This window comes from Drosophila pseudoobscura, chromosome 4, assembly GCF_009870125.1.
Source record: "Drosophila pseudoobscura strain MV-25-SWS-2005 chromosome 4, UCI_Dpse_MV25, whole genome shotgun sequence".
Classification (NCBI taxonomy): domain Eukaryota; kingdom Metazoa; phylum Arthropoda; class Insecta; order Diptera; family Drosophilidae; genus Drosophila; species Drosophila pseudoobscura.
In genome coordinates this window covers 14,960,731-14,983,471 of record NC_046681.1, presented here as the reverse complement: position 1 = coordinate 14,983,471, position 22,741 = coordinate 14,960,731, and the positions used below count along the sequence as shown (strand labels likewise).

Genomic DNA, 22,741 nt, shown 5'->3' with positions numbered 1-22,741 from the left:
AGCTGCAAGGGGGCAAAAAATGCCCACAAACGATGCCAAGCATCGGTCGAGATAAAGCCGCTTCACGACGTGAAGTGCCGTCGAAATGGCCAAGATTTCGACTCCTTGCTGTGGCTGCGGCTGTCAGTCCTGCTGTGAGGCTGCTCTGAAATGCAGTCAATGCCTCCTGGATTTGCCATTCACTCTACTTCCGTTCACTCATTTCCAGCCAAAATTATGCGCATTGGACTGCTTTTGGTATTGAAATTACGAGCATTTTCCACTAACCCCCCCTCCCCCCGCACTCCCCACCCACTCGTGTTTTTTGGCTGCTGCCGCTCGTTTGTGTGCTGCTGCTCTGATGATGATGGCATCCACACCCTGCCCTTGTGTGCCTCTGTGTTTGTGGTTCAAAAGTGAAAAGGAATTTTCTGTGTGCCCAACAAAAAAAATGCACTCAAAATGCATTTTGATGATTTGCGCTGCAGGGACATAAATCTACATATCCCGAAATTTAGAGCGAATGCATTGAGCTGAACGCTTGAAAAGGTGCCAAAGAACGCATCTTGAATGGTTTTGATTGTAAGATTTGATATGGTTTTCAATATATTATATTTAAAGGTTTTTCAATGTTTAAATCAACAAAATTTTAATGTATTTTTTCGTTTATTTTTCATTGCAGGTAAGCTTTGATGAACTCAGGAGGGACATAGGAAACAGACAAGAAGTCTGTTTTCGTTCGGCCTTAAATTTTATAATAGGGGTAAATACTTTTCAAATATATTAAGAGTCTTGAAAATTTCCTTGTATTCACTGCTCTGCTCTACACTTTGTTGCTGTTTTCTGTACCCTGATCGTGATCGATCCTGACTCATCAGGCACCCGGCACACCGATAATCACTCTGCATTTTGTCTGTTTTGTGCATTGAGAGCAGTGCAGGCGCAATAGTCTTATCTTTTGATCTTTATTGCATTTGCGAGCTTTGCTCTCTTCACACGCAATGCACATGCTCTCCCGATTGCTTCGTTCCCTTGCTCTCTGAGAAACAACAACAACAACAACAATGCGAGCGCAGGGCAATCTACACTTTGTTGCTCGTTTCGATCGATCGTCTCGAAAAGCGGGCCTCGTCTTTGCGTTCCACGAGCACCGCTCTCAATCTCACGCCATGTACGTGCTCTCCCAATAGCTGCATTACATTGCTCTCTCTCAGTGATGTCATCTATCGCTCTCTCAGCTAAAATAACGACATTAATGCGCACCGCAGCTCTCTAGCTCTTTGAAATTACGAACCAAGAAACGAGACTACACCGGTACCCTTCATGTACCGTAATGTATGCTTATTTTGTTCTTTATTCAATCCTCTCTCATCACCCAGTCATAAACATTGAGCTTTATAAAAATGGACATGGATATGTATACCGTTTGCCAATCGATTTCATGATACATGATTCCCCAGGCACACAGCACCGCCAATTGGGATTTATGAGCACTTAAATAAGCTTCATTTCGCTGCTCAAATTATCTGAATGAACTGATGAAATTATAATTTCCGACCAGCTATATATACATATTAACATATCGCATTAATTATTATGCATTTTTAAAAGAGGCTGAAGCGGGGGAGGAACACTTGAAAAATTTGCGACACATTTTCAGCATTCGGTTCGATGTTCGGCGGGGGGTGGGTGGGGGTGGAGAATGCTAATAAATCAATGCAAATGCAAACGCCAGAAGCGGGGAAAAAGAAAATCGCAATCAATGACAGCAACACCTACCTACCCGAGGTGGAGTGAAGAGGGAGGTGGACTCTGCGTGTGTGCGTGTGTGTGGCTGGGGGCATTAACATAACAGTTATGTGCATATTAAGTGTACATTATGTTCCTTAATCCAGACAATAAAGCACCCAACAGTGCGGCAGCCGAGCAGCAGAAAATTAATGAAATTATGCAACAATTTTACAACAAATCAATGAAACGAAAGCCCCAGTCGGACCTTGCAACATTTCCAAAAGATTATGCGAAAATGTTAATGCCACATGCCACATGCCACTTGCAGGAATCAGGTCAGAGATTAAATAGAAATATGTATGTTTGTTTCATTCACTTTCCATAGGGATTAGTGTGGGAATTTTATTTTGTAAACGTCAGAGGCAAAAGGTCGATAAGAAATTGTGTATGCGATTAGATTCAGGCCTCATTTTCCGCCACGAACATTGCAAACGCGGCAATCGCCATTAATAATGACGTTTCCTGGGTTTAGAGGGGTAGCTAAAAGCAAAGAGAGTATTTTTTGATTAATTTAAGGAACTTACTTTTATATATTCCGTGGATATTTACCATTAGCCAGAGCCAAGAGGCCGAGCACGAAGGCAAGCGAAAGGAATTTCATCTTTGAAGAGATACTGCAACAGAAGCTGTAACTGAACTGATGTCTGGACCAGTGGCATTCATTGGCTTTTATACGCTGCCCCACGATCGTTTTGTTATCAGCTAAGGGAAACCCGTATAATCGGCTCTACGGGTGGATTTGCCCTGTTCTGTCTGTGAAATTCCCAACTCGAGCGTAATGCCAGAGACACTGAGAGATTAGCTCTCAAGTTTCAGATTCAATTAGCGGTGCAGCAAGGGAATGAATGCTTCTGTTCTTCAGAAGTTTAGAACCCGTTTGCTAATCGCCTTTGATTGACAAGCGTTCTATGGAATCTACGATGAATGCGTTAAAACAGGTTTCTAGCTTGGAACTTGTAGAACTTGTGCATTCACGTGTGTTTTACGATATTACTTGGAAGCGAACCTGTAAAAATTCTACATTTGGGGAAGGGAAATACTGCAATTTAAATATTCTTAAGCACAGATCACAGTTTTACATCATTTAAGATTTGTTCAATCCTTGATTCTATTTTATTTGAAATCAAACATGGTTTTAAATTTTATTCTGTGGCAATAAATAAGGCACACATTAAACATTTTCCACTGGTTATTGATTTCCGTATTCGGTTGATTTTGTTATATCGCACTTCCAGATTTTGGCATTCGGCCTGGGCGTGGGGCTGTGGGGTAACCAAAACACTTGTTAGTTTTTCACTTGTTCGACTGCCATATAAGTATTATTTTGTACCAGTTTTCTTCCATTGCCCCACCGACTAGGTACAACATCATCAGAAGAGCCATTGAAAATGTTAAAAATTTCATTTTAAATATTTGCTCGATATTTTTTTCGGGACTATTCACTGAAGTGGAACCAAAGTTGAACTGATTTCAGTGACCGCTGTATAAGGAACTTATATATGAATATTTATCCCATATGCTGTGTGGGTGGCCCTTATCGGAGTGCGAATTCTCTTGAGTAATGGCCTGTATATTATTACTCTTTTGCTGATGATTCAGGAAATTCAGAGCAATAATATGAGAAGCGAAAATTTACCATATATTGAGTATTTTTTGTATCCCTAGAGATGAGGAATTTCCTATAGAACTGGCAATGAGATTCCACAATTATTTCCACGAATTTTTTGGGCGTCTCTTTGTTTTTTCCTAAAATTAAAATCGTTCGAGCATTAATTCAGAATTTTTTTTTTCCTGCGATTATTCCGTGTAGCAATGATCAGTGCTTGAACTCACGTTTTCCATTCGAATGAAAATTGCAATGGCCAAAGTGAAAACGAATTTCGTTTATTTTAGGGCAAATAAAATGGCAGGATGTGCAATGGAAAAGTGAGAAGAAATGTAAGCAAACATAAATCAGTTCATCATCAGAGTAGGAGGGACTCCGCCAGCCCCCTGGGTTCTTGTTCCATTTTTGCGAATCGTATCGAGGATTTTCTTGTTGTTTGCAAATCGAATACCAAGTGAACTACGAGGAGAATTTTTTTCAATTTTCCTCGCTGCATTTTGCACTATCTGCGATAGTTTCTCTACCATTTCTATGTGGAGGAATAAATGTAATTCGTTAAAATCAAGCAAGGAAAAAAATCCACGGGGCAAATCAAATGAGGGAGCGTCTGAGTGAGTGGAAAAGGAGTGGAAATTGTGGAAATTGAGGTGAATGCTGAGGAGAATGATGAATGCAAAGGGGAGTCCCCTAAATTTTGCCCCTAACTTGCAAATCAACTCAGAATAGGGGTCCGTTGTCCTACTATTTTTTATATATTTAAATTTATTTTTATTTGGGGAAATTTTCCTTTTTATTTCGTTGCGCCAGGGTTGTTGGCGGGGGGAAGGGGCAGACATGAAGAGACATGAAAAGCTCAGCGAAAAATTTGCGATGCATTTTCATCGACTTCACCTTTTCAGCAGGAGTACAGTCCTTAATTTATTTTATTTTTCATTGTACTTTCGTGTCTCCCTCTCGTTTCTGCCTGTCTCTTTGGGGCTGCTTCTTTCCGCCAGGTCCTTCTGCAATTTATGTGCATACAAAATAAGTCCAACAAAAAGGAGGGACAACTTTTTAAGTGCGAAAGTGCGCTTTTGTGCCACACTGCCACAGCAGGCTTTGTAATCAGATTTTCAAGTAGTTTGTTCATTAATTAACAAATATATACAAAAAACACCACAAAAAAAAATACGATTAATTATCTGTAAAATATATATTATTATATTATATTATATATTTTTATATATTTTTATTGCATACTTTCGGGCTGCAACATACAACTTTTCTCAATCAATATTTTTAAATAAATTACGAAACAAATCTCCTGCATAGCCCACTCCTTTCCTCCGGGAAAACTCTTCACTGGAGACAGCTTAATTTAATTTCGCATTTTTGTCAAATATTTATCAGAGACAATGTTCTGCCTCTGCTTTGAGTTCTGCTGTAAAGTCCATTAGCTTAGGTCTATTAAATTAGAATAGAGAGAATTCATCTATTCATTCGAATGATTCATCTTTAATGACAGCCATGGCATATTTTCCTTTCAAACTTGTACCAAAAATGATAAATGCTGCCATCAAACTGATAAGGAAATATACGTACAGTATATTGGAAAGATACATATATACTGCTGTTAGAGCTCTTTAATCAAATTACGCCACAGGACACACACACACACACGCGCACGCACACTCACGCCCCAGCAGGCAAGGCATCCTAGCAGCTCGCTCAGACAATAAAGTTAATTAATTTACTGGGCCTCGACTTGGACACTGGGTTGGATATCGGGGTCTCCGGTCCACTTGGTGCGGTTGGCCTTTGGCTGAGGCTTTCGGGGGTTTCGTGTGGTGCCAAAGTGACACGCGCTGGGGGAATGTCAAGTCCTGGCCAAAAGTGCATCGATGTCGTGCGGCGTGCGTGTGCAGTAAATTAAATTTCGTTGGACACACACTCTTTGGCAGCTCTGACAATCTGCAGTTATTACGTGTGAGTACCCTCTCACACACAGGACTCTGAGCGATTGTTTAAATGCCCTGGCATCCTTTGCGACCGAACTAAATATGCAAATCACGAACGAAATTCGATTATAAAATATTAATTTATTAATTTGCATTCCATCCTGGGCACACCCCTTCTCGCCACACCCCCGTCTAATCCATTCATAAATCAAAGCGAGACCTGTTAATGTCCTTTATTTAAAGGATCCCCCTCCCACCTCCACCCTCCCCCCTGCCCAAACACATTTACATGTCACCTTCCAGGCCCTTCATCTATGGTTATAATCGAATGCGCTGTTGTCAATTTTCATGCCACAATTTATGTTAATTTAGTTGTTGAACCTTTCTTGAACCCAGAAAATGGTTTGGGCGCTCAGCGGAGGGAAAGTACCCAAAAAGAGCAGCCATTACGCACACACACACACACACAAAACACATGAATGGATGATGGGACAACAATCCATTAGTGGGTTACTAACGGTACACCCCGGCCGCCATTTTGTGGCAACAACTGCAAATCAATGCTCTGACATGTGAAAAATGGCAAGTCAGGGCCATGCCATACCCTTTACCCGAGGCAAAGAGAGGGTTTTATGATTTACTAGAGAAGTTCGCGCATTTCTAAAGGGCGATATTATCAATCTGCTGTGTCATGCCCAAGCATTTGCACGTCGCCAAAGACTGGGTATTTTGTTGTTGGATTTTGGGGACCAACTCAGCTGCCCGAGGTACCGAGGTACTGCTGTCAGAGGCGGAGGATAGCCCAAAAAATAATTAAAATACCATGAAATGGGATTTGTGCCTTATGCAATATATTGGTATTTTATAGGCTTTGATCCAATCCAGACTATTATGTCATATTTCCTGCAATGAAACGACTGTTGTATCCTTCGAGAAAATGCCAAAAACTTTAGTTAAATGATTATCCATCTATCCACCTTTCTCTCCATCAATGTGTCTTCCAGGGTATCTGTAAATTCGACCCCCATATGGGCTGCTGTTGTTGCTGGCTGATGCTTATGTTGAATGTCTATTATAATATTGCCATATTATTTTATGCATGCGACTGCGGCTCTGTGTTTGTCTGTGTGTCTCTGCTAAGTGTGTGTGTGTGGCCCACACATAGAAATTTTGTGATTGTGTCTGCATTTTCGTAATCAACCTCATGATAAATCGTTTGCGCAAAATTTATTGAGTTTTTGCATGACATTACCAGGAGCGACAGCGACAGCAGCTGCAGCAGGAACGCAGAAACCACCCATAATAATGGCAGAGATGGCAGAGAGTAGTCCTTTTCTTTTCTTTTTTTTTTGGGTTCCATGCCCGTTCTTTTTGGCTGTCGCTGGCATTTTATCTCCACCATATATCCATATCCTTTACATCTCATCCCTTTATCCTGTGCTACTTATAATTTCGGGCACACAGCATGGGTATCCTTGAATTTCAACCCGTTGGAGCCTGGCTAATGGATTGTGGAGGCTCCCGTTTACATTCATGCAAATGGATGTGGTACTTCAATAGCTCCTCAGATGGGAGCAAGAGCAAAAGAAATATTACTAAAAGCAATTAGAAATTCCATGATAGTTTGAAAGTTCATTTACAGAATGCAAATCGAAGCAATTATTTCCTGTTACACCCATTTGACAAAAGATAAAAATCAATTTTCATCTACAGTCTACAGTCTGGGAGGCATCCTCCGAAATGCAATTTGCAGAATTGAATCAATGTATGTCCTGTATTTTTTGGGGGTCCATCGGCATCGTCATCGGCATCGGCATCGACATCCTTATCGTGTTTGTCCAGCTGCTGCTGCAATTGCTTTGCCGAAAAATATCTCTAGAACACATTTCTCCATGTAAACCAATCGCAGTTAGATTTATATATTGTACATATAAATAAAATATACATATATCTATTCGTATGTGTAATTGATGAGCGAACCGTTGGATTGTGTTTTGGGTACAGGATGCCTGAGCATTTTCCTTGAATTTTTCCTGCCTCTTCTACGGAATGATTGATGACCAAAATGATTTTTCCCATTGAATTTTGTTTAGTTTTTTCGTTTCCGTTGCTTTTACCCACTCTTTAATTGAGATAACGTAAATATTTTTCCCCAAATTGTAAAACATTTCGCATACTATACCATGGACACATATAAATATTTTTGTTCATGCATAAATATGGATTTTTGGGAGGCAGGCGGCACTTTGATGCCATTAAAAGCCATTAACATGCCTTAACACTTTTGCTCTGTTTTTATGATTCTAAGCTGACCAAATTTATGCTAAAATCATTTGGATATATCGTATATTTTGCATATATTTTGTTTATTGGTCTACGATGCTGCTTGATTCAATTCTCATATCATTTTTTGCCATAAAAGGGGAATCTCTTAGAGAGAATTTGGTTGCTTTAAATATACAATAAATATATGAAATACGTATTTAAATATTCATAAAATTGAATTAAATATAAATGAATTCAGTTTATTTTTCATCAGAAAGCAATCATGGGGTAAGCATATATAATTTGTATCTCACATTCTGTTCCAACTTAAGAAAGACACCTATAATGGCATGAAAATTCTGCACTGGAATGCAAGTTTTACAAGTGGATTAAGTCATTAGAGCTACCACTGCCCACAAGAATTGTATAACCCAACAGTGGAGATGGAGAGGGAGAGAGTGAAGCTCCAACTATCGTAAACACACTCGAAACAAGTGGCAGATGGACATGGGACTGGACAATGGCACTGCACTGCACTCCATCCTTGAGGCTTGTCGTCAATAAAGATGAAATTATGAGTGGGGAAACCCTTGACTTATATGGGTTATTATGCCCGGCCCCCGCCTCAGCTCCCCCCCCCGCTCTAGAGATGAAATTTATTTATGAAATATGGCTAGAGGGAGTCCAAAGTCCGAAGCCAAAAACCAAATGACAAATGAGTGGACTCTGTAGTGGGTGGGGGGACTGGAAGTGGGGGGGAAGTCCAGTCGTCTGTCCCTGGTCTTGTGGTGGGACATTGTGCCAGTGCATGAGCATGAATGAAAACTATTAGCCTGACATGTTGACTGCCAACGCAGGCAGAGGGGGGATTTTGGGGGGTTAGAAAAAGAACATCATTGTGCAGTTGTTAGGTGACTCCTCGCACAGACAGGCCAACCAGAGATGGACCTACATGACACAGGAACTGCATATGTCCTCTGCCAGACGGAGAACAAGTTTTTTGGTTTTTGCACCCGACTGAACCCCCCAAACACAGCCAAAGCCAAAGCCAAAGCCAGGGGTCAGGAAATGATACAAAAGCCATGCAGCAAGGCAGCAAATACGAACAAGTGCTCTCAAAAAAATCTAACCCTCTCCAATCCCCATTTTGTGATGTGGCAGTGTGTGGATGCATCATCCGGTGTTCTGTTGGCCATGTTCGTCGTGTCGCTAATGTCGCGCTCTCTCCCTCTCTCTCCCTCTCTTTATCTCTGGAACAACAACAACAACGGCAGCGGTTTTGTGGACAGCAGAAATATTTTCTGTCATCGTTGGGTTTTGGGTTTCTAATGCGATCACAGCCAAGGGTTTTTGGTGGGTTTTTGGCCTGTCTTCAAAGCCAAATATAAAGAATATATTTTATTTAATACCTATTACTTTTTACCTTTAGAAAGTGCTAAATATATCTTTTAGATTGTTAAGACCTTGCTTGATATTTTCAGAAAATTTGCCCCACACAAATCCTCCTAAACACTTTTGTTGTAAAATTTTCCAATTCTTTGGAATCGCTTCACCCTCTGCTGCTAGGCCACACTGGGAGAGGGAGAGGGCGAGAGCGTCATAGCCATCAGTATTCCATTTTTATGCTCATATAAATACGGCGGCACACACATCATATAAAAAGATTTCTGTGAATGGTTTAACGATGAAAGACAAGCCCAAAAAAATGGCGACGAAAAATATCAACCAAAAAACGAAAAATTGAGGAAAGCCGAAAAAAGGGACAACAACAAAATATTTGTTTGCCTTATTAAAATTCCATGCAAATTCGCTTGTGGCGACTACGGTGGGCGTAATCCCCCCACCCCCTGCCATGCAACATCATGTGTGTGTGTGTGTGTGTGTGGCAACAATTGTTTCGACTGCAGAGCAGCAGGAAAATAAGTGAAAACCTAACGAAAAGTTATTTCATATGCGCACCAGACAAAACAGTGGAGCAACAACCCTCGCATCCACAAAGAAAAAAGAAACAAAAATGGAAAAGGACGAGTATTCGAGACGAGCCAAGGACTTTTCCTGCACAAGGACCACAAGGAATGGGCGTGGGGGGCGGCGGCGCTGATGTGAGCGCGCGTGTTAAGCATATTTAGTTCATTTATTTCAAATTAGATTCCTTTTTTTTTTTTGGAGCGACAACAAAGGAATTGCCACGACGGCTGGCTGCTGGCAAAGGGCTGCGGAGGAAGGACGAGTGTCAGCATTGATAAGAAGGACAACTGTCTGTCTGGCTGCTGCCCTGCCACTCTTGTGCCACACTGATGGCTGCTCATTTTGGGGGACTTTGCATACATTTTCAAATTATTATTCAGCATTTATTTTGCCACACATTCGCTCGTTTGCTAAGAATCCTATTACACAGCATATACGAGGACGAGCACGAGCACGAGTGGATATATCCTTCTCCATTTGCTGATTAAAATGGCCGTGACAAGGGTGTTTCCTCTGTGTGGCCCCCGAAAAAAGGGTTAAAATTACAATAACCGAAAGTGCGCTTAAATTTTGGGAATTGTTTGATGTGCCTTTGGGTTTTCCCTCTCCATACATTTCCCCACTTTTTCCACTTTTTATTTTTGTTTGGCAGTTTTGTTTGGGTGTGTGTTTGAATGGTTCATTAAGTTAGTTCTGTGCATGCATTCGAGTGGGCTCTGGGACTTGAGTCGGACTGAGGGATTAGCTCGGAAAATAAATAAATAATTCAGAGACCTTTGTGGGGGGCTGACAACTGGTCAGCTTTTGGTTGAGGCGGCAAGGGGATGTACGGATCTCTTAAGTGAACATATAAATATAGCTATTTTGGGGCTATGTGAGGCATGGGGCGGAAGAAGGGGGTTTCAGCGAATGAATGTCCAAATTGTAGTGATATTTTTTAGAGGTCTTTGTTTTATGGGGAAACTTTTAATTGGAAAATTAAAGAGATTTTAGATTTTCGAGATTGAACTATTCGTTTAAAAATTATACAATGCAACACAATAATAAATAAAAAATAATATATTAAATAAATACAATAATTAAAATAGAATAACAAATACAAAATAAAATACAAATTAAAAATACAAAAATTTAGAATAAATAGAACTATAATTAAAACTATAAAAATATAATACAGAAAAATTATACAAAATAATAATTAAATAATACAATTTGTATATTTTAATGTCTTGAACGTTTAAAATGTACATATACATAACTAATAAATTTAAATCTTGTTGGAACAAGTTTATTAATGTTCATGAAGACTATACTAAATAACAGAGTGTGTTTCAAACCCTAAAATAGCTTATTTCTTATTGAACAACCTTGTATTTGCGACTTGAAAAGAGTTTTTCTTACTCAAAAGATGATGGAGAAAACCAGTCTTTTGTCATCGCTTGTCATCGTCTCACGGGAAGACTTTTTAGTTTGTTTTGTGTAAAAGGAAACATACTTATTTCCTTGTGCTAAAATATGTTTTCAATATCAAAATGTTGCTCTTTGCTAAAATGTGCCTACAATACGTGTCTCGTTTCTCTGCGAGCAAAAACCTCTTCGATATTATTGCTGCCATCAGCCTGCAAAATGCTGCAACATTTTTGTGGCTCGTACACCTGAATATGGCCTCGGGGGCACCTATGTATGTACACTCCCGAAGAGGTTGGAATATTGCTTTTGCGGGGCTTTAGTTTTAGTCTTGTTTTTCCCTGCATCAATGTCCTGGCCCTTGGACCCTGCACTGCGCTTTGTTTCCATCGAAATGAGCAGCGGCTGTGGCAGTGGCTGTGGCTGTGGCAGTGGCAGTGGCGGCATGTGTTGTGCATGCTAAATTGTTTTTCTTTTCTGTTGTTGTTCCCCCCTTCAATTTTTTAGGAATTTTTTTCCTGGCCCTTTACGGCTCAGGGCTCAGGGCTCAACCGGCTACTTGGCTGCTTGTTTGAGTTTATTTTTCGTTCGTTTTTTGTTCGTATAGCGGGTATTTTTTGCTGCCCCCTGGTTTGGCGCTCGGTTGACCTTTTATGAAATCAGCCAAAAGTCGTTGAACGTTACTTGGGCCGAGAAACGGGGGCCCCGTACCCAAAAGAGTCAGGCAGCTGTCAAATATTAGTTCTTGTTAGTGGAAGGCAGGACGAACGAGCACCAGTGACGGGTGGTACGGGGCACGGGGGGGTGCAGAGAGCCTGTGTGTACATGTTGCGACCAACATTGTTGGTCAACACATTCGTCCCGTCCCCGTTCTGTCCCCATTCCTGCCTCTCTGCCACTTGTTATAATTGTGTTTGCGTTTTTCAATCTTTTCTTTTCTTTCGTTTTTTTTTTGTGCACCATTTTCCCCCCTTTGCAAGGAGTCTCCTGCACATCCTTTGCTTGTTCGCAATGTCATAAAATTTTTGCTTGCTCAGCAACATTCTTCTTTTGCTTACTCAACACTGGCTCTTTGCTCTTTTCATCCTCTCCCTCCGGCTGGTCCTGCGACATCCTTTTGGCATTCAGTTTTGCGGTACTTACAACGCCCTGCCCCCCCTGCCACCCTCCTCGCTCTGTTTCACTCTGTTTGATTGAACAGCGAATTTATCCCAAGATCCAGACAACAGACAACAGGAAATTGTCTTATTGTGGGTTTGGTCGAGAGGGAGGGCCGTGTCGGATGGCGAAAGGGTGTGTCCCCACAAGGGTCCGACCAGTCCAGACCTCAACAAGTAATAAATGGTTTAACAATCATAAGACAAGAGATCATCTTTGTTAAGTATCCCCCAAGCCCTTACAATTGTGTGATTCCTGAATTGATTTCACTGTCGATAACTTAAATCCCTTTAAACCCTGGCAATCCTTTAGTTTTATAATTTACGGCCTCCCCCTTTGTTCGGCTTGGCAGAAACCCATTAAACAAATTAAAAATGTGCAAAAAACGAAAGGGATTTCCGTTTACTTTGAAATGTGAACAGATACCCACAGATATCGAGGGGATGTTGACTTTCGACGTGGTCCTGGGGGCCAGTTCAAGCCAAGGACAGAGCCAGACACTCAGACATTCAACTATGCAAATCTCCATAGAGAAAACCCTGCACCTGCACTCTCGAACGAAAGTTTTATGTTTCATTTTAGAACGGGATTCACAGGGATTCACAGGGATTCACGGTGGGACCCCTGTCTGAGCGAGGGCACAGTGTGTGGAGAAATGCCAAATCTAGTGGAGGGTTATGCCCCGACACATCCATCAAGTCGTGCGGCCCAATGGCAACCCCTGAATGCATTAGCCATAACTCTCATTATGTGGCCCCCAAGGGTCCGGGCTTCATGCGTGGTCCAAAGACCAGCGAACCATTCAATCACGCCATCGCGCCCCACAAAACGCCTCTACTCCATCGAATGGGGTTTTTAATGCGAAAAGGGATCTCTGGCAGGCCAGAAATCAACCACAATTTTAGGATTGGTTTGGTGGCTGCACTATAGTAGCGGTGGGAAGGCTTTGGGAGGAGTCATGCACACGACATGTATGTTGTTTTTATACTTTTCTGTGCAATGCCAGCATAAATATGCTGCGTGCTCTTTAGAAACGTTTTATGGAAGTATTCCGATATGAAATATTGTAGTGCTTTGAATCAGCACGAGATCCAGGTGTCTTTCGCTGCCACTCGTGTCACGCTGCCATCTCTGGGATGTGGTTTTCACCCTGTGTATTCACTCCTAGTGCATATCCTTATGCCATTTGCTGTTCGAATTGGATTGCAGATTCCTGCTCCAGCGAAAGGGAACCGGAAGGTGCAACAAATTATTCGGACTGCAGCAAAATGGATAAGTGAACGGGGACTCTGCCTTGTCCTGCCTTTGCCGTTGCTGGAACGGGGAAAAGGCAGTTTGCTGCTACGAGTGCTCCTACGGTTTCTCTGGTGGACCACTCCCGCGGTGATGAATGCGAGGCCTGGCCACCTGGCCACCTGGGCCACCGGCAGCTTCAACTCTCGAACTCTAACTCTAACTCTCTAACTCCGTGATTCTGGGATTCTGTGACTCTGGGGCCGGGCATCACGGGCATCCCGGGCATCAGATTGGAGAGCGCCGTCCAAGTGGGGAGTCGGATTAATTTGCCACTGATAGCACTGGCGGCGCCTGGGCTTCCCCTCTCCGCTCCCAAACTTTTGGTGTTCTTTTTCCCCAAAAACTTTTTCGCAGTTGTGCAAATTTGTGCAGCAGCATAGCATCACGGGGAAAGTTGAAATGAAATACAGGAGAGGCATACTGGAGAGCGTGGAAATTGGAACGTGGTACGTGGCGTGTGTCCCGTCGTGTCGGCTAATCAACTTTTGCAAATTTTCGCAGTAAAAAAAAAACAAAAAGTGGATATTGCGTTCCCCCACTGCCCTGCCACTCCTGCCTGTCTCTTTGTCCAGGGCCCAAAGTGGGTTAACAACATTTAAAACTATTAAAGTTCCCTGTGCTCTAAAAGTTAATTAAGTTTTCTATCCGTGTAATTGAAGCCTGAAGCCATTTGTTAGTTGGAAAATCAGTCGGACAACAAAACCCGATTAGTTCTGATGAAATGATGGGAACATAAAGAAAGGATTGCCGGCACATACACGAGCACTCTCTAATATAAATTACCATAATTTTAATGGAGAATGGCATTAAGAGATAATTATGTTTTGTGTGTGTTTTGCTTTGTTTCCCAAAAATTATGTTATTAAATCATGCAACAATTCCGTATCCTATATTCCCGCTATCCTCAAGCTAAATTGGCTTCGAGTTTAATGTGGGATTATAGAATGGAAAGTTTTAAGTTGTTTGCCATTACAAGGGGCCAACTATTCTGACAGGATCTGCCTTCCACCAGCAGTTGATACAAATGTCTGTGGGCATTATATTTTATTGGTTGAAGTTGGCTAACGATTTATATTGGATATTTTGAATGTTTCAGCTTAGCATACAAATAAATAACCAGCCCGCAGTGCCAGACAAGACATCTTTCTTAGTCCCGTATCCCGAGTCCTGCCGCCTTATCCTTTCTCTCTGCTGCTGCTTCACACAACATCATTTATATTCAACTTGTTTTCGAAGCGTCTAGAGAGCCCTGTAGACTACTGGATGTGTGTGTGTGCGACAGGCAGCCATTTTTGCGTGTTTTTACAGCATTATGTGGTGGGTCGGCTGTGTGGGTGGGTGGTGCGGTGTCTGGTGGCCTGGCGTTGTCCCGTCTGGATTGCACGCTTCAGTGGAACGCACAGGCAAATGTTGTTGCTCAATCGAAAGTATCAAATTGCCCACAATAACACTTAAATCCAGAGCGTCTCCTCCCAAGTCGAAGTCAACAGCTGAGCTGGTGGATGGCCTGGTGGGGTGTGGGGTGTGGCCCTCAGTCGGTGTCAAGGAAATGAGCAGACCAAATAAAAATGTTCAAAAACTCAACAAGAAATACTGTCAACATTTGTTGGCTAGTGTTCGGTTAATCGAAGGAAAATATTTGAAAATACTTGAACATTTTATGGCGCCAGAATGCCATCGAAGAAGAAGGCTAGATTTTTGTGGCCAACAAACAACCATAAAAGAACAAACATGGAAGAGATGGAAAAACAGACCAATAAATATGAAATTGTGGAATTTTAGACTTAGGCGAGTATTTTAGTGCCTTGGGAGACGGCTTATTCTCCAGAAAATCAGAAAGAGATGCACAACAGTTCAAAAGTAGCTTGACTCATAACGAATGCATACCCTTTCGCTTATGGGATATTCATACAGCGATTCAATGTCGCTTTCTCATCGTTCCAAAAGGGTGCAAAATGGAACAGTGGAACTTGTGGTTTAGCTAAATCTTGGCGCACGTGGATCCTTTTGACATTTTCAAAACCTTTATCAACCAAAAATTCTATTTTAAGCTTCTTTTACAAATCATCCTTCAAACCAAAGAAAATCCATCGAAATCTTTTATGTGCAAGGCACTTAAAATTACTTCTTTTTGCATGCAGATCTATAGAGAAATGTATTCACGAATGCTCTTCTCATTATAACATTTTCAATAAAATTTGTTCCCAACGGGTCTCTGCCTCTCTCTCTCTCTCTCTCTCTCTCTCTCTCTCTCTCTCTCACTGTCGTTCTAATAAGCCAAGCCTCAAATTTAGCTGCAACTCCAAGTCGAACTCCAAGCCGATTCTTGGACATCTCAATCGTCCGCGAAACGAAGTTCTCTGCCAGCAATAAGTGTCATAAACTTTCCTGCAGCATTCCTTTTTTATTCCTTCGCATTTCGCTGGCAAATCTTGGCAAGTATCAGAGCCAACTTATTCAATCGCAAATGTTTGAAAAGCAGACACCAGAAAAGAGAAAAAGAATTGAAGAGTTTTTCGAGGAAGTCGGGTAAACAGCAGTGAAGCAAAAATGGCAATGGGAAAAACTTTGCGATGGCTGGAGCTGAGGCTGCCAACCATTCGATGGACAGAAGACAAAAACAAAGCAGCGAACCAAAAAAGAGGAGGAGAAGCTTCCTCCTGGAAGCAACTGCTGTGCAATCGTGTCAAATATTAAAACATGAAATACATATTAAACGAGCACTGAGACTAAGCGGAATACCAATTGGAAGAGGAGTCCCCCATTCCCATGCCCATTCCCAGTCGCCGTCGCAGTCTCAGAGTCTCGTGTAAACAGGAGCACAATAAGTTTGAAAATATATACAAAAAATATACTCGTACTCGTACGTATATACAGTCTGCTGTTGGATGCATCCACTATCCTGTATCCTGCCATAAAGCATTGCAAATCAGTAGAAACAAAAACAGAAGCCGAAAAACGAAAAACGAAGGCAAAAATCAACCATCTGAAGCGAAAGGAGAGGAGTTCTAATGGCCAGAAAAACAGATACCAGATATAGGAAAACCCCTCGCATTGCCAGCTGCCTGAATGGCATATAAAAACTATATCAGAAGGGAGAAATAAATAAACCCAGGCTACGATTCATGTGGATATAAATAAACTAAGGGAATATCAAAAGAAGCAGAACGAATGGGGGGGAAAATGCGTATAAAAGCATAACATTTATACCCTATCTATATGGAATGTGCTTCAACCGAACACATACTACAGGACAGTCGTTTCCAACTAATTTCAATAAAGATTTACATACGAAAAGCCTTTTCTTACGAGGGATTTACATGGAACCACATCTGATTCCTGCCTCAGGGATAGCTCTGCATTCCTAAGACACCCCAAAATGCTTGTAATCATATTGTTGCTTACCCCATAATCTGAGAAAGACCCTCGCCAAGGAGTACCAAAAAGGTACTGCGAATTCCAAAAAAGATGACACTAATGACCTTCTGCTAATGCCACCAAATGTTCGACTTCTTGTTCTTTCTTTTTTGCTGCTGCCACGCATCTGACACGGAATGATGCCCCAGCTGTGCTTCCAGCTAACGAGAAAACTCTCTCTCTCTCTCCCCCTCTCTCTCTCTCTCTGTCTCTGACTGTCTGTCTTTGTCCAGGGTCAACATTAATATTTGAACAACGTACGCGCTCTCCATACCACCACCAAGCGGACCACAATCCAGTCCAAGTCCATCCGATTCCGACTCGATTTTGGTTCTGTTTATCTGTTTGGCTCTTTCGTCCTGCTGGCTGTTGTTGCTGATTATTCAAGGATCAGAGCCACAAACAAAGCACATGGCAGCCAGCAGCACCAGCAGCGGCAGCAACGCAATTTCTTCACACTCTGCGGCGTATAAATTTTGCTAAAAAAAAAAAGAGAGAGCAAACGAAACCCGCAAAATCAGCAAAAATTTTCTAGTGTAAAAACACATTTCGCCACCACCAAGCAGCCAGCAGGAGCGGCCACCATTCTCCTCTCCGGCGGGCGCTCTAAAGGGGGAGGGCGTGGCAAAATATGCGGCGTACGTGTTAAGTGGCAAACGTTTTTCAGCCAGAATCCCAAAAACTGAAGCCCTGGCATAGCTCTGAAGCCCAAAGCTAAAGCCGAGGCCAAGTCCGTCAGTCAGCGTCAGAGACGAGATGTGGACGCGGCCGCGGATGAGGATGAGGATGAGGATGCGGATGGATGGAGTTCGAGTCAAGTCACGAGGTTTTTGCCACGCATTTGTAAACTTTATAAATCAGTTCGTGTCGAAGCTAAAGTTGGTTCCCCTCGAAAGCAGCGTAGGGTGATGCGGGCGGCGGGCGGTGGGCGTGGGACCCCAACGATGCGTTGCGAAAATATTTCACGTTATTTTTGTAAATTGCATACTTTGCGGCGCTACGCTGTACGTCGATTCGACGACTGAGCTCTTCTTTTGGCGCTGCCTCTTCGCTGGAGAGACCATTTCTATTTGTTATACAGAGAGAGCGAGAGTGCACTCCTTCTGATGACTGAAATGAACAGAGTTTGAAAGTAGCAGCTGGTTGCAGGGGCTGCACTCCTTCTAGGAATATACTATATAGTGCACTTCGTTATCATTTTTGATGATTGCTTGAAGCCTTGGCATGTTTTCTGTATCTTTATTGTTGGTATATTTTTGGGGAAATATCTTGGAAATGTATGAATGAAAAGAGCTGAATTTCTACAGCCAGAGAAAAAAGCGGTGGAATTTTAATATTGGCACTTGGATTTTAAAAACTAATAGATTTTTTGCAAGAAAGGAAATTGTAAAAGGAAAGAGGTTTCACTTGTATTTTGACATTAATATGAAAATAATTGACTTAAATATATTTTAATATTTAAAATAAAATATACATATAAAATAAGTATATTTCATATTAAATATAAAAAAATATGATTTATATATTTTTTGTATAGAAAAAAAGGTTTTTTAAAATTTAAAATAAATATATTTGATATTTTTCCATAAATTTGCTCCGTCAAACTAAATATATTTCCTTCAAAAATGAGCATATATTTATTTAATCATTTAAGGTGCTTTATATTTACATAAAATAAATACATATTACGTTTAAATCCAAAGGGACTTCTATTTAATTTCACTTTGTTTGTATTTATAAACCGAATGGGTGTTTTTTTTGGCCCTGCGTTTGAGCAATCTGCTTTACTCCTGCCATTATTTGTTGTTGCTGCTGCTGTAAATCTTTCGTTTTATTTTCAAAGTATCTATAATTATAGTCCAATCCAATGAAAGGTGTGTATCTTCCAAGCAATTAGCCCAAATGGAGGATTAATGCCACTCAATCTATGAACAAATAAATGCACACACAGCCATTATACAATTTCTAATCGAATGCCATTCTCTCTCTCTCTCTCTTTACATTGCAGGTATGTTTGGGTTCTGTGACAAAATCAGATACCGAGTATCGATGCCTAATTGAAGCTATTAAATTGAGTAAGAAACTAAATACCTAAAAGCATTCAATGCGGGGTCCGATGAGAAATTTCATTGTTGCAACTTTAATTAATGGCCATTACAGAGGAAGTAAATTGCTATGCTATGCAGAGCAGTCCATCCCCCCTCCCCTCTGTCTCTCTGGCGTCGGTCGTCTGGCGACTGCTGGGTGGGTGGATGGATGGGTGGATGGGTGTGTGTGTGTGTGTGGGCGTGGCACAATTTCTGCTTTAATAAGCAATTTTTAATTTGCAATTACTCAGAGCATTGTGCGGCACACACTCGAGTGAAGCGATTGTTAAAATTAATTTTTATTGCAAATGCACACACACACACACGCGCACGAATTACGTATACGAGGCGTTGGCCCGCACACGCCACCCACAGAACGAACCACAATGCGCCAATCAATGCTCCACGAGTAAACGGATGGATCCAGGATCCATCGGATGAATGCATACAGATATAGAAGTTTAATAACTCTGGTGCTGCGGCTGCTGCTGCTGCTGGTGCCCGTTAACCATGGCTAAGTCGACAACTTGGTCATTAGGGAGCTTTGACCGAAATGTTAATCACATTACCGCAAAACGCTATAACTCCTTCATTCTCTCTCTCTCTCTCTCCCTCTCTGAGGCAACAATAACAATTATTTTGACCAGGCCAACACACACAGAGCAATAGAGAGATGTGTGTGCGTGTGGCGCATTGAAATAGTAAACCGCAATTTGGCTGCCGCCTGACTCTCATCGAGACCTGCTAACTAGTTGAAAATGCAAACACAAACCGAGAGCCGAGAACTGAGAGAACCAAGAGAAGCCCTTCTCCGCCTCCGCCTCCGCCTCCTCTGTTGCCACGCACCACTCTGAGGCAACAACATAATCAAAGTCTCAACTAAACCACAGGCCGCTCCACACACACACACACACACACACACACACACACACAGCTAGACAATCGTTGCCCACAAGCCGCTCACTGGGCCAACCCCAGCCACCCCACAAGTTGGGGGTTTGCCTGCACTGTCCTGTCCTCTTTGCCGTGCCCTGTCCGCCTTCTTGCCCCAATGTGTTAAGCGGAGTTCGATCTGCCGCATGGGTTTGGGGCATGGGCGTGGTGGTGGCGGTGGCGGTGGCGATGGTAGGGTGGGGTGGGGTGGTATTCTCATATGGGGCTTACAGACCATAATTGTTGGCAAAGTTACCATTTCCTGTCTTTTGCCTACACTGAGCGAAACTTTCACTCAGGCAGAAACTTTGATTAGTTCAATCAATTGAGCAACTCAACTGTGAATAATACTCGTACTCGACGGACGACGCGTCGATAGTGGAAAAATGTCTACCCCCACCCACATATTAGCCAACTGAAGAAAATGTGATATGGTAGCGGAAGGAAATGAAAGAAAAGGAACCAATCTTTAGAGGCAACAGCTAGAAAGTTGAGGAATTGTTTGGTTTCGATGTGAAATGATGATAAATATTAAAATTTTGAAAGAGTTTCGAATCGTTCCTGCAGCAAAGAAGGAAAACACGTTGAGAGCATTTTTCATAGCCTTAATTGAGAAAAAACGCCAAGAGGTGTGTTTGTAGCTCGTGAATTGTCTTTGGAGATGTTCCCAAACTTACATTTAGGGAGGGCATTTCTATAGAATATTTATTATATTTTTATTTATTTAATTCTATTTTTTTTATTTATTCATTTTTTATTTATTTATATTTTATTTATTTATTTAAATATTTTGTTGTACCTTCCTTTTTTGCAAGAAATTTTCTACACCAAAATATTAATACCCTATGGTTCTGAGGCCCTCTTCGAATTTCTGTTGACCTTATCCCCAAAGATATCTATTAAAATGATTATATATAATATTTACAGGGTCTTTAAACGTCAAATTTGCAAAACTGATTTCTTGTTTTCCTTTTCTATAATTTTAGTAATTATTCACGCATTTTTAAATAAATAAAATGCTCGTAAAAATTAACCCTGCCAATACTGGGCTCTTTGCCATGTTTTACCATAAAATAAAATACAATTGCTATACCTTTTCGTACCAGGAAAACCCCTAATTTGCCATATCCATAAAATGTAACCAAGATCTCCTGAAGTATTCTTCGAAAAATCTCAAATTATTTTCCCCGGGCTTTCCGGTTCTCATTGTGTATCCCACGTACGATTAAAAGATACATTGTGTGCGTGTGTGTGTGTCTGTCTGATGGGCTCTCATCGGCCGCCAGTTACAAAGCATCAAATCGATCGATACAAATTACAAAACCAACGTAAGGGCTGGGGGCTTTAGGGCTAGGGATAGAGGATGGACCATGGACCACGACCAGGACCAGGACCTGGACATGAACGTGGCTGACTGCCACCGCCTGGACGATGCTGGATGCTCTCGGGGGTGGTGTTCGGGGGTGGTTTATCCCCAGATCCCGAACTCCCAACTCCCTTGGCTTCCTTCCTCCCCCGTTTTGGTGCATAGTTGGCGCATTGATGGCTCCCATTCACATTCACATTCACATTCACGGAGAATGTCTCTCTCTCTCTGCCCCTTCTCTGTTGTGTGTGTGTCTCCTTTTGTGCGGTGTGCCTCTCTGTCCCTGTCTCTCATGTCTCTCTCTGCTTTTCTCTTCCACTTCAATCATAACTGTGTTCAATTGTTGTTTTTATTACCACATTTTGCTTCACCTTTTTCCCGGGGAGGCACAGGGACAGGAGTTTTGGGAGGCAGCAAATTGGTTGGCTCTGCCTCTTACCCCGCCTCGTCCTCCTCCTGTCGTTATCCTTTGGCGTACATTTTATTTTATTTTTTTTTGCTTTGTTTTTTGTGGTCCTTTATGGGGTTTCAGAGCCTCAGCAACCTTTGCACGGTGCTTATCTTGCGGCCTGCGTCTGCCCCTGTCCTCTGATGTCCCCTCATTTTGTACATGAGATTTTCCGCATGAGAGGCAGCCGCCACAAGCGACTGTGTGTGTGTGGCACGTGTGGGTGGGTGTGTGTACCCTGCCCCGGCCGCGGCCCCGGCTTTGCAACAATTGCGCATAATATAAATTAATAATGCAACAATTGCATTTTGTTATGCTTCCACATCTCGCCCTCCGTCCACATTGTGTGGCACTGCTGATTTCATTAAATATTTTTGTTGCCTGCCACTCGACCTCCCCCTCCTTGCCTTTTGGAGTCGGGGGGTGTTTTTATTGCCGCTGTCCCTCTCACTTTTACGAGGCTGCTGTGCAGACATGGGCATAACCATTAAGCGTGAGATCTGCAGAGAGAGAGAGGGAGAGGGAGGACCCCGCCATCAAATGCATTTGGCATACTAACGGATGTGCCCCCCCACCACACGCTCCTCTCCCTCTGCCCCTGCACCTCCCCCTTACGATTCTGGGGCTCCTTTTACGAGGATACCAGGGATAACCAGAGTGCTGGGACGAGTGTTTCCTTTCGTTCCTCCTTCATCGTTTGTTTGTTCTATCAAATGTCGAACAAGATACGTGTTGGGTTTTTTTAATGGCCAACGATGGGCAATGGGCAATGGTCAATGGGAAACGAGATTTGTAGTTGGAACATAACTAATTACTTGAGCAGAGAGATTATAGTAGTTGTTGTTCCTAGAGTTGTGAACAGGAGAAAACACAAGACCTAATGATTCCATTTCCCAGGACCACAGATAAATGGCAGCTACAAGAAAATTAAAGGAATGACATGAGGAAAGGCAATTGGAAACTGTAGAGAATCTGCTTCAAAAGGCATTTAAACAGTACAGGATAGTGGGAGAAGGATTATTTTGATTGAAAATCAACTCCCACACTGGTGATTGAAGGGAAACCTTAAACGAAAATATGAAT

General features: G+C 42.1%; 2 protein-coding genes across 7 annotated transcripts in view; one reads left to right on the top strand and one right to left on the bottom strand.

Annotated features, from left to right (window-relative positions):
- Window positions 1–22,741, top strand: part of LOC4816208 (semaphorin-1A) — a 120,136-nt gene that overhangs the window by 29,432 nt on the left and 67,963 nt on the right. The window lies entirely within an intron of this gene.
- On the bottom strand, window positions 2,069–2,470 carry LOC26534101 (immune-induced peptide 3). Its single transcript, XM_015181472.2, has 2 exons — window positions 2,320–2,470; window positions 2,069–2,250 (listed from the first exon to the last, which is right to left on the bottom strand). The coding sequence occupies exons 1-2, from the start codon at window positions 2,369–2,371 to the stop codon at window positions 2,177–2,179; spliced, it is 126 nt and encodes a 41-aa protein (XP_015036958.2). The 5' UTR covers window positions 2,372–2,470; the 3' UTR covers window positions 2,069–2,176.